Source organism: Drosophila takahashii, chromosome 2L (assembly GCF_030179915.1).
Source record: "Drosophila takahashii strain IR98-3 E-12201 chromosome 2L, DtakHiC1v2, whole genome shotgun sequence".
Classification (NCBI taxonomy): Eukaryota; Metazoa; Arthropoda; class Insecta; order Diptera; family Drosophilidae; genus Drosophila; species Drosophila takahashii.
In genome coordinates this window covers 11,752,214-11,764,753 of record NC_091678.1, presented here as the reverse complement: position 1 = coordinate 11,764,753, position 12,540 = coordinate 11,752,214, and the positions used below count along the sequence as shown (strand labels likewise).

At 38.1% G+C, this 12,540-nt stretch overlaps 2 protein-coding genes across 2 annotated transcripts; both read right to left on the bottom strand.

Annotated features, from left to right (window-relative positions):
• Positions 1-3,497: 3,497 nt before the first annotated feature.
• Positions 3,498-5,616, bottom strand: LOC108068702 (uncharacterized). Its single transcript, XM_044394949.2, has 10 exons — positions 5,570-5,616; positions 5,236-5,303; positions 4,841-4,910; positions 4,663-4,775; positions 4,379-4,450; positions 4,241-4,310; positions 4,059-4,174; positions 3,892-3,963; positions 3,704-3,821; positions 3,498-3,635 (listed from the first exon to the last, which is right to left on the bottom strand). Exons 4-10 carry the CDS (start codon positions 4,753-4,755, stop codon positions 3,532-3,534), a joined length of 645 nt encoding a protein of 214 aa, XP_044250884.2. The 5' UTR covers positions 4,756-4,775; positions 4,841-4,910; positions 5,236-5,303; positions 5,570-5,616; the 3' UTR covers positions 3,498-3,531.
• A 1,239-nt stretch (positions 5,617-6,855) lies between these two features.
• LOC108068703 (uncharacterized) lies at positions 6,856-7,817 on the bottom strand. The gene has a single exon (XM_017158430.3). It carries the CDS (start codon positions 7,751-7,753, stop codon positions 6,860-6,862), a length of 894 nt encoding a protein of 297 aa, XP_017013919.2. The 5' UTR covers positions 7,754-7,817; the 3' UTR covers positions 6,856-6,859.
• Positions 7,818-12,540: the final 4,723 nt, after the last annotated feature.

The following is a 12,540-nucleotide window of genomic DNA, read 5'->3' as shown; positions in this document are numbered from 1 at the left end:
TACGGTCGCCGTTCGAGTATTTTCCTTTCTGTTCGATTCGATTCGACTCATCGCTCTGCTCTTTCGCCATTTTTGCATGTCTGGGACGTGTTCTTAGTAGTGCGCTGATTTAAATTCCTAAAAAGGTCAGACGAAAATGCACTGTGGGGATTTAAGAAATAAATTCTGGGTAATTAAAATATTTCTAATAATATAAAAATCCATTAAAATAACAGTGTTTCCTTGTAAAATTCTGCAAAAAAAATTTACCATCTTATAATATTTAATTGAGCATTTTGTAGCCCCATTTTCCACCACATAACCTTCTTATTTTATCCACTGTGCCAAAATATTTAAGACGCCTTTTTGGAGCTGGGCACGTCTTGAGGTGCCTAGCTGGGCCATTCGGAGCCAAGATGTCTAGCCCGGCTTATAACAGTTCAATGCTTCCAGTTTGATATGGGTTTAATTTGCTTGTTGCATTTCCAAGACCCCGTCGTATTGCTTACTCTTGGGATTCCCCCGGGGGCCACAACTACAACTTGGTCCTGACAGCCAGTGGTTCTGCGCTGTCCTTTTGGCCAGCAGGAAAGTTGCCTGCTGGAAGTGGAAGTGGAATTGGGACACACCTCGGCACACGCTTATTAGTTGCCCAGCCAAGCTTTGCGTATTAGTGTCAGGTCCAATGCCATGGCATTTATGTTGCGGCCAGTCAGTCGGGAAGTTGGGGAGCTGGGTAGTTGGGGAATGCGGGGGTCCGGACCAGAGCTAATGGTGGAACCGGAACAGGCTTGGCTTCACTTCACCGCCAATTCCCCTGTCACTTGCACGACGAGCTTCCTCGAGGAGCCCCTCTCGTAAATGCTAAATAATGCATATTTCATGGGAGTGGCTTCTCTAGTGGGTTTTTGGCCAAGTTGCAATGATGAAAATCACTCAAATATCCTGGGAAAATGTTTTATCTGATTTCGAAGGTAACTAAAAATAAAGGTACCTATTTATTTTATGGTTTACACTAAAAAATTGAAAATTGAAAAAAGTACTTTTTTTTTACACCTAAATACTTTTTAAAATACAATTTTTAGATTTGTTTCTCCCAATAAATAAATACTTACTTCTATGACAATTACTGGTTTCTTTATATTTTTAAAGCAGTCAAAACCTATTTTATTTTGAGCATCTTTGTGAGAAAAGCTTTCTGAACCACTTTAATGCCTATTTGTGAAGTTGACGATAAATTGATTTTGATGGTTTAAGCCGGAGTCTAGAGTTTAAAGAGTTTTTCAAGTTTGCGGCTAGCTTTCATTGTGTTTTCTATTGCGTTTCATTCAATCTGTATTTGCGGCATATGGCAATACTTTCGGCTCGCGTTTATAAATATTGAAATAGATGTCAATAACATTTTGGCACGCTGTGCAGGCTCAGGCCCTCACCTTTCCTTGTCCCTTCGACCAGCTAGCCCCAGGATAAATGGAGAGCTCACAGGCATATTTTTTGGGTATCGTGCGTGTCGCAGCCGAAAATCTGTTAATAATGATGCTTGACATATGTAGGCAGTTGGCCGTAAGTCGAGGGCAAACAAAATGGAAGCCAACCGAAAGCCGGCGCATTTGTGCGTGTGAAATATGTTTTGTCAACTTATTAAATATGCTCACTTCCATTTCCCAGCTTTCCCTGCTCCTTTTTTCGGTGAATTTGTTTTGTCTGCCTTTTTTCCGCTGCGGCTTTCAATACGTGCCGGGGCATTTGAATGGTCGGAATGGCACAAACAAATGCGGTCTGGTTGGCCGGATCGGGTGGCCCCGGGTCTTATGTGGCTGAATTGATGTTGATGAAATTATAAGGTACGATTTTCGGGGGCTCGGGCTGGGGCGTGATTGAGCTCTATCGGCTTGGAATTGAAATGAATTATATCAGCAAAATATTTGCTGAAACATTGATGAAGTATAGCACAACAGTTGTGTCATCAAAATATTTTCTGGCCGGGAGGGATTTGTATATGCGATACCAGAACTGGAATTTTGTAACCCTCATTATGGCGTAATATGATAAATAAAATATAGGTTGGAGATGTAAACAAAAACTGTTCAATTTTATTACCTTAAAAAATAATTAAAGCTATGTCAATTTTGTAACCCTTATTATGGCGTAATATGATAAATAAAATATAGGTTGGAGATGTAAAAAAAAATTTTTCAATTTTATTACCTTAAAAAATAATTAAGGCAAATTCAGTAATATAATAAATAAAATATGGGGTAGCTGGTTGAATTTATTTGTTACCTAAAAAATTTAGCATAGAGGGTAAGTTATACAATGTCCATATAAATTAATTTTATCCCATGATAATTTCTCAATAAAATTTAAAAAAATTTAAACGAAACAGAAAACAGATTTTATTTTCCCACTACAACCTCAATCAATTTTCAGTTTGCCTGGGAAAAATAATGGAGGCGGTGGGCGGAATCATCAACTGAGTCACACATATGGCAAAGGACATTCATCTGAAGGAATGACCAACATTTTAGAGTCCTGTCCGCCTCGCCTTGCCATTCAACTCCCGTGTTTATTGTCAACTGCAGGCAAAGCTCTCTGTTCCACAGCACTTATTTTTATTTAGCCAAAGAAAAACAAGATGGAACAAAAGTGAATAATAGCTAGCTAATTTCTGCCACCGATGTCGTAATACACTTTGTGAACTTAAAGTAAAGACTTCACTTAAATGATGGAAAATTGAAGGCATAAATTAAGACGTTTTAATTTTTCAAAAGGGATAGTTATGCTTGGTTAGAGAAAATACCCTAATAATTTTTATTAATGGCAAATAATTTTCGATTTAAGTTTTTGGTTTAGGTTTTGCAGATTCCTAGTTGTTTCGAGGGAACCTTTTTTTAGGGTATTACCAATCTCCAGAGTCTCTGCTCGAAGTAAAAAGATACTTTATCCGTTTAGAGGACGGCTGCGTGGCGATTGTCGGGCAGACTGACTGTTGTGTTGCCTCTTCGCTCGGTTGGCCGTATTTACAGGTGAAAACCCCATTGAAATGTGGCCCCTTGTTTTGTTTGGAAACAATCTGCTTTTTGTTTTCGCAGTCTCGTCGGCGCCGAGTAAGAAAAAAGGACAGCACAAAAGCAGCACAACTTCATTTTAATGGAGTAGACAACGTCAGCCATGGCGACACAAAACGGGCGCCACACTAGATTCTGGTTGGTCCTGTGTGCATCCTGCGAGGCCACGCCCCTTTTTGCCACATGGAGTGCGTATTCCCATCGAAATGGCGTGGGTGTTACCACCGTCTTTATACTCGTTTGCTGTGCTTAATTGAGGCATTGAATTTTAGTATTAGCCGCTATAACTTTCTACCACCTACGTTTTATTGTTTGCAATTTGTGGGTGCAATTGAAAATATAACGAAAATTGGACAACGATTAGGTGATTATTAGCCATTTTAGTCCCATTTGACAATAACAATAAAAATAAATCAGATTTAATATTAATTAGTTTGTAAAATTGTATGACCATATTTTATATATTTTTGTTTAAATATTTAATTTAAGTTTTTGTATTACTTTGAAAATAAAAGTCTTCCTTTTGATTCTCTAAAATATTACTGCTAATATCTTCGTTAATAAGGTGCTGGTCGTTACTTGGGGTACCTGAAGGGAAATAAATTTTTCAGTATTCTTTATAATGAACAGTATATATATAAACATTTTTTTTTTACCTTCAATCTGTGGCCCATTGAAACCATCCCCACTGCCTTGATGGTCTCCACTGCCATGGTGATCTCCACTACCTCGGTGATCTCCACTACCTTCAACTTCTTCACTCACTTCGAGGTCCTGAAAAATGTATTTTTATTATTTGAGACGCTTTCTTGGAAGATTTAGATTCTATAATTAATGGTTTTACCTCTGGGGGCGTCGATAGTCGAGTTAATACAGCATCGTTTTCTTTAATTAAGGTATGAGTATTGTTTAAAAACTGTACATAAAAGAAAACAATATAAGCTTGTTACTATTAATTAAATAAAATTCGAATCGCTTGTTTTTTTTTGTTAGGTTTCGAATGTATATTACCTCCTGATTTGATTGATCAGTGATCGAAGAATTTTCCGTTGATGTGCTTAAAACCTCTGGAGCCCTGGTCGTTGTAGTTGTTGTTGTAACTGGTTCAGAAGTTGTGTTCGGTGTTTCTAACATGAAATTATAAAATTTTCAAGTTTTAGTTCAATTATAGTTATATGTTAACTTTCATTTACCTTTAATTTCAGACTCGTAGTTATAATCACCACTACCAGCATATACATCCTCTTCACTAACTTCGAGGTCCTGAAAAAAAGTTTTGATTAATTGGCCGCTTACTTCGGGGATTAAGATTGTATTAGCAATGGATTCACCTCTGGAGGCGTTAAAATGCGGGTTATAACCAGATCGTTTTCTTTCTTTAATATTTCAGTGTTGTTAAATATCTGTAAGTAAAACCGAAAATTAAAACGTTGTATTATTTACAAAATATGATTAAAAATAAAAAAATACTTCAAAAAACTTAAAATCGTAGCTTTCAAAATCATACTAGAGTATTTTTTCAAAAGAATTAATTTTAAGGTTAATATTGATTTTCGTGTTACTTCTTTAATAGTTTTCTGATGGGATTTAATACCACAATTTGAAAACTTATTACCTCTTTAATTGTTTGTTGAGTGCTTAATGAATTTTCCGTTATATTGGATAATGCGTCTGGAGCACTAGTTGGTATTGTTGTTGTAACTGGCATGGAAGCTGAAATTGTTGTTGCTAACATGGAATTGGAAAATTGTAACGAGTCAATATAATTATGATGACATGTTGACATTAATTACCTTCAATTACTGGCTCGTAGTCATAATCATAACTACCACTTCCTTCAACTTCTCCACTTTCTTCGAGATCCTAAAAAATCAATTTGTATTTGTTATTATTTGTTATTGGGCAGCATTCTTAAGAGATATAGAACCCATCTTTATTTGAAATTTGAGTACTCTTATAAGTCTGTAAAATAAAAACGTAATTGAACTCTGCTGTTTTTATGATTGGCTTTGTTATTGGTAAATTGGTTCCAAGTTAGCTTCATTACGCAATGATTTTATATTTAAATAATATATTTAAGAAACGAAGAATGCTTAACTATTTGTGTGATAAATAGTTCAGTTAGGATCTATTTATGCCAAATGAATCTGTAAGTTCAAAGTTAAAAAATATTTTTATATTATTTTACCTCCTGATTTGATTGGAGAGTAGTAGATGAATATTCCGTGTAAGTGGTTGATTCTTCTGTTGTTGTGTCTGAAATTGTCAGTGGCGTAGGTGTTACGGAATCTTTGTTTGTTGTTGACAACGTGGTATTATCAACATTTAGAACTTCACTTGGCTTAAACATTTTTAAATTAAGTGTAATGCCTAATGTATCATTATTTGGTAGTCTTATTTGCACTTCTTGATTCTCATTATAATCGTTCAGTTCTATATAAATTACAGTCATATAAACATTTTTTGGAATCACAAGAGCGAAAAGAACTAAAATAATTTTTATTTTTGACCACATCACTGACTTAAATAGTTTTTTGAAAAAATGGAGACGGAAATTTTTTGCGTGCGAACGCGAGTACGCTCACCAAGTTTCTATTGCCATTTAATTTACATCTACGGAATTCGTAGGTTATCTTGAAAAATAATTGACATTCATAATTTATAATGTATACATATATATGAGTTTATTACTGATTAAGGGCACGTGAATATTCAACAATAACTTGATAAGTGAATTCAGTCGAAAAATAATAGGAAACAGTTCGTCAACCCAAAGCGGTGATTTCCCCTTAATCACTTAATCTCATTTTGCTTCCGTAAAACATTTTGTGTTGATTAGGAGTATTTCAAATGTTTTCTGTCTGAATAATTAGCTGTCCAGCTATTAAAAATTAAAATTGAGCAACTCATTTGTTCATATTAAATATGAGTTCATGGGAAAATACAAATTCCATTTGACATTTTGATAAGAATAAGTAATAAGAATACGTTATTTATAAAATGCAATGCAAGCTGGAAAAAATGGGGACCATTTTTAGGGTTTTTTCATAATAAACTTTGACATGGAAAGTTTGACTTAAAATTTAATAAGCATACCTTTTGATCCTGACTAAACGTATGGCTATTGACTGCCGATGCTGATAAACTGAGGTTCAACCACTCGAATGCTTTTCAATGGCAGCCCGCTGTGCATTTTGCAGATTTCCTGCGGCCAAGCTCCTCGCGTGTGATGCAAATGTAAAAGCCATCCCCCAAAGCCTTCGGATCTCGCTCCTCCTGGCCGGCTCAAGCGATTGGGAAAGGTGTCATTAACAAAGGCCACCTCGGCGAACCGCCGCACCACCCGCGGCCATCGAACCACCCACATCCCACTATCCTCATCCCCATTCCCATCCAAAACCAACCAGCTATTTTCCAGCCGCGTCAACATAATTGATGAGTTTCGCTCTAAGCTAGAGGCGAATGTCGACATCGGTTTCCCGTGAGCAGTGTTTGTATGTTTGCGGTCGCCTCTCACACAGATACCCACGCACAGCTCCGAACTATGCGGGTGTTGGTAAATTGGCTTACTTTGTCGACAGCCCAAGTCCCTCGGGTGTTTATTGAAATTTAGTTGAAAATGGCTAAACACTTAAGTTGGCATTTTAGGCCAATCGCAAGATAAATGATGGCCGTACGTTTATTTAGTTCCTTTCTCAAACTTTATTGAGGCTACGTCGTGGGGGCAGGTGACAGCTTGAAATAAATAAATTTCAAAACGCCAGCCTCAAAGGAATAAACTAAATTCATTAAATTGGAAAATAAACAGTTTTTTATAACAGAAATATATTTTTAAGGCCTGAACGCCAAATGATAATGTGCAAAAAATTAAAATAAATAAGAAAAGTAAACCCTAGACCCTCCCCGTTATTCGTGGCGATGGGCATGGCATTATCCACCCTCGGTAATCTCCTGTTGACCTCGCACCTGTGCACCATGGCTCGGCCCATGCTGTCCCCCGCGAAGGATCTCAGCTGCTTGGCCACCTCGATGCCGCACAGCAGGGCGGCCCTCGTGTAGTAGCAGTCCAGGACATCGTTGAAGATGTGGCACACCTTGGTGGCATTCCTCCGCTCGTACCAATCCGCCGGAGCCTCGCACTCGATCATATCGGTGCGCAGTTCCCGCAGGCAGTTGTGCGACTCCTGGAGGCCAGTGCATCGTTTCCGATTGCTGCCATCGCCGCCCTCACAGACCTCCGCTTGGAAGTAGGCCAGGCCATCGGTCAATCTCCCGTAGATATTGTCCGGCGCCAGGATGCAGTTGCGCATGGACTTTCGTATGTTGCCCAGCACCTCGGTGATCTCGGCGCAGGAATCGGTGAGCGAGGGCTGGGCCAGCAGCAGGACAATCCTCTCGGGACTCACCACATAGAGTCGGGCCAGCTGCATCAGCACGGGATTATCGTCGCAAAGTCGTCCTTTATCTCTCGATCCAGCACTCCGTTCACCTCCCATTCCTCCCATCAACTTGGCCGCCGAGGACTTGGGTTCGTAGCCCGGTGGACAGCTCGAATCGGTCTTGTTCTTGTGACCTCCGCCATGTCGAGTCGAGTGCGGGGCTAGTCCGTACCTCTGGAAGTACCAGGGAAACCAGATCGCCTGACCCGTCTCCAAATTTCCCAGCAGTTGCAGCAAAAGCAGAAGAGCTCTCCACTTTCCAGTCATGATTCTGCTTCATTTGTATTTTTATTTGTAATTTGAGCTTTCTCTAGGTTAACTTTGATAGCTGGGAAGTACATTTATAGGAAATTGTATTACGAACAAATATAGTTATTCAATAACGACCAACACTGCGTATGAGTAATAAACTTTTGAGCCAATGCGCAAACCATTAATCAAGTTATATTGGGAAAAACCTTATTTCTACTTGTTAAATATTTTTCATTTATACAAAATATCCTATTTTAATAAATATTTCAACAAGTACTCAAATTCTATGCAATAGATACAAATCTTGGTAAATCATAATCGCAAAAGTACACCTAATAATGTCCAATAAGCTTATGCATCGGTGGTTTTATCAGGGTTTCTTTTCTTCATTCGGCAAGCGTTTCTTTGCGAAATTATCACAGAAATTGCAGAAGGCAACTGCCAACCACTCTTTGGCTCCGCAGAGCTGACACAATAAATTGTTAAATTTAAAATGAAATCCTTGCCTTTTATTCTGTCCATTGGGATCTCTACTCCACTTAGTCCCCGCATCCCAAACGGATTCGCCTGGAGGGGGATTCTTTATCAAAGCGCACACCTTGAAGGACTGACTCCCTTGTACTTTTTTTTGAGTAACTCGAGCGGTATATATGCGTGTCTGTTCTGTGCCGAGTGAATTTTATTAGCACTCATAAGTTGTAAAGTGTATGGGCAAAAGGCAAGCGGAGACAGAACAAGACGATTGCCGAGGAACTCCCTTCAGAAAGACTTTTGTGCGTTTGCCGCACTTCATGTTAAACAGATTTTTATTGCAGTTTTTTATTTGTCCCGGCTTCCTGGGTCCCTCTCACTATGAAATTTACTTTGTCGCTCATTTTGCTTTTTTTATTATTAAGCATTTCGCTGCTGGAGGAAATGAAATATTTTTGCATGTAAAAACCATTCGACTTCACGCTGTGACAATGTTTTCGCGCTGTTTATGTGGACGCTGCTCGCGCTTTTTATTTTATTGTATTTTATATTTCTCTTCATTTCCGTCACGTAATAAAATAACAAGGTAAATATGCAAAGAGCAACAATTTAAACGCATCATAAATAAAAAAGCAAGCTTTGAATTCCCCAGGATTCGCTGGCACTTCATCACACCTACATTGTCTTCATCGAGGAGCCCAGGGAATCGAATTCTGTCCGTTGTCTTTTGTCCGTTGTCCGGAATAACTTCATTAGGCCTTCCTGATCATTAATCTTTGGCTTCGGGCTTATAACAGATTGTAATGTGTCCTGACCAGGACCTACGGACAACAATTAACTGGCCAAGGACCAGGACGAGGACAAGGGCGCGGGGGAATAAGTGTGCAAGTGTGTCCTAGGCATTATCTAATCCAGTCAATGGCGAAATTATGTCATTAGCTTCAGCCGTGTTCAAATTTGCCCAATGAACTGTGTTAAATTTTCTGACTAATTGCTTCGGCATGCGTATGTCCTGTCCAGGACGCTATTGGCAAATTGTTGTCCGCCACACAACGAAAAAAAATAAACCAAATAGTGAGTGAAACAACCGACGTAAGGGCCAAAAAGATGAAGCTTAATTAAAGTGATTGCTGGCGGAGCAGAAATACAGAAATTCCGAAGGCTGTGGCTTTAATCGAAGGTCAGTTCGCTTGAATAATTTCCAACGGGTTATTGATTGAAAGCAAACTTTGCCCTTAAATTTCTTACTAGCAAAAATATATTTTAATATATTACAATCAATTCTTTTTTTACGCACACAGCCGACAATGTGCATTATTCAATTGACAAAATGTAAAAATCAACTCATCCGATGGGTCAATTTTGTCTATGGGCGGAAACTTATTGCATTTTAAGTGCATAATTTTGCACATAATTTAATGCAATTAATTGAACATTAAAAATTGAACGTTAAATAACAAAAATTAAAACAAATGGCCGGAAATTTAAGCGCATAAAAAAGAACTTAATGAAAGTCACTCACACGCCGGCACACGGAGATATCCACATGATTGTTGTTTGTTTGCTGCTGCGTCGGCGAGCATAATTAAAATGTCAAACACAGCATAAATCATTTTTCAGTTAATGTTAATGCACTTACGCCAGGAACTCTGCTAAATTTTTAATTGCATTTCCATTTCCATTGAAATCAATAAAATAGCCCGTGAACTCTCTCAAAACTCTGCTTAACTGCCGAGTGCACTTTTCATAGCACCAAAAAAAGAGAAGACCAAATCGAATAAAAATGACACTTAATTTTGCCTGAAGTGAACTTTTTAGCCAGCTTCCAGGTGCGGCTGCTTCCGACTGAAAAACCCAATGAAAAAGCCAACAAAGTAGGGGCATTTTTGGAGGGGAGGGGGTTGGCAAAATGGGTAAATGGAAATTAGATTGCCTGGCGCCTTGGTCACCCGCCAGACAACAAGTTGATACAACTTTTGGGTCCCCGTGGATGCCCTTCCCTCGTTCCCAAAAGGGACTCCAACTGCCGGCATAACTAGTTCAAGTCGCTTCCAGTAATTATAAATTTACCCAGGGAATTACCTGGCCCCCCGTTGAGTGGCCATCCAAAAGGAGCGCAGCCCAGGTGAGTTTGGTTAAAACTTCTGAGTGCGGCTAGTGCAACCGGCTGAAGAGAACCTAACTAACTACCCAACTAACTAACTCGCTTCAAGTAATAATATTATTGATAGATTACGGTGCGCCTCAAGTGGGTTTGTTTTCGATGATGGGCGGTGGGGAGCCCCGGAATGGGGTTAAGTATTTTAATGCCGAAGCTAACAAAGTGGATCCGAAAGTCTGTTTGCACTGCAGTTTCCCTCCCGAGTGGCTGTCATGCCAAAGGTAGAAGTAGTTTAGACATTTGTTGGAGCGTACCTGAAGAGCGGCTGGAAATGGTTATAATCGTACCTAATTAATTTGCTAGCACTGAAAATGAAATGCGCTCGGTAGAAACTAGAAACTTCTAAAAGGCAAAACTGCACATGAGACTGCAAAGGGATAATTTCACAATGTTTTGTTGAAGTTCCATTAATTTGCATAATAAATTCCCAATGACATCTTAGTTTAATAATTTAATTTTTTTTATTGTACCACCATTTTTGTATAGTGAATTAAATATTTTCTAATTATTTACTGGCTTTTTTCAGCCGCTAAAACTAACCCACACTTAAACCTTGCCAAAAACAGAACCCTTTGAAGAAGTAACTCAAAGCCAACGCAAAAATTGAGAAAGGCATAAAAAGGCATAACTTCAAATCGAAACCTGATGCCGCTTTTTCTTACCTTTTCTCCAGGGCCAAAAGAGGCCGTGTGAAGAGCGGCAAAAGCAAATGCAGAAGTGAAAGGTGTTAAGACCCCAGAAAATCCTCGTAGACTTTGAGCCAAGTCTTTACAGGGTCATGCTGTTTCGGTTTTGCTCTGCTAGTCCCCGAATTTCGTTTTGGTTATTCGCTTCAATTGTCTTTCAGGCAAAAAAAAAGTGGCGGAAAGAAGGCTAAGAAAAGCTGTTGGGAGAAGAGTTGTTAAAGGGAAACCAAGAACAATGGAAAGCACAATAGTCTTCAAGTGCAAAGTGCTTTTTGTTTCATCCATTTTTTATATCAAAATACTTAGTATATTTTGAAAAAGGAGTACTGGGCGATGCATTGTTCCTTTAATTAAAAGTGGTCTTGAGAAATAGCTTTTATATAAATACAGTTTCTTTCTAAAACTATAAAAAGTAAGAAAATACATTTATACAAAATGTAAAATAATTCACACAAAACTACGTTGCCCAAATTAATATTCCATTTAATTTTATTGTTGGATTGTTTATTTTTCTATGATTTATTACCCTGCAGGAAAAATGCGAACTAGACTGAAAAACAACTAGTTATACAACTAATATAAAGCAACCGGAATTTGTCTGAATGCATTTGGACTACACAGGGTCTAGAAAATTTGTGCTAGTCGAAAAAATGATTAATACAAAACTAGTAAAAAGGAAACTTGCCTCGGACTAGTACCTTTCTGACAAAAGAAACCTTAAAAATATTTAACTGGTAGAACAAATACATGTTAGGGTCTAGTTAAAAGGCAACTGGAATTTAACTAGTTGCAAATGAAACACATATGATCCAAAAATATAGCCTAGAGTGTAAATGTCTTGGGATATTTAACACTAAACAAATCAAACACTCGAGGTCCTCGGTTCAATCCCCAGTCTCTGTACATTTTTTTTTGTTTTTTGTTTGCTAGGTGATGCTTTAGTTTTATTTTAAACTTTGTTTAATCTGTCCGAGGCAATATATATGTGAAAAATCACTGATTATGAATTATGTCACACTAAAATTCATAAACCTTGTTAGGGCATTACAAAATGTGATGCGTGTGTGGCTCAATCAGTTAGTGTGTCTACAAATCCAAAGGTCCCGGGTTCAAGTCCTAGAGAGGGCGACTTGCCTCAAAAAAAGTAAGTTTGTTTTAATTCCATTTAATTATCATTTACTGTATTTGATTACATAATAATTATCAGAAATTCTCTAAGGACCGCGCCTATTAATTGGATACTAAACTAGGAGAGCGTCAAGTTAGGCATCGTCAAGTACTAGTGAAATCCAATCACTTGATGGTTTAGAGATTAATTTTTAGTTTTTTCGTGAAAATATTTTTTTTAGTGTAGTTTAACAGCTGTAACCATAAATTGGTTAACAGTCACTAGTGCAAAACTAGTAGCAAATGGACTAGTTGTTTCCGACGACAAGCATATGAAAAATGGACCACTTCGTTACATTGAAATGGACATAACTTGA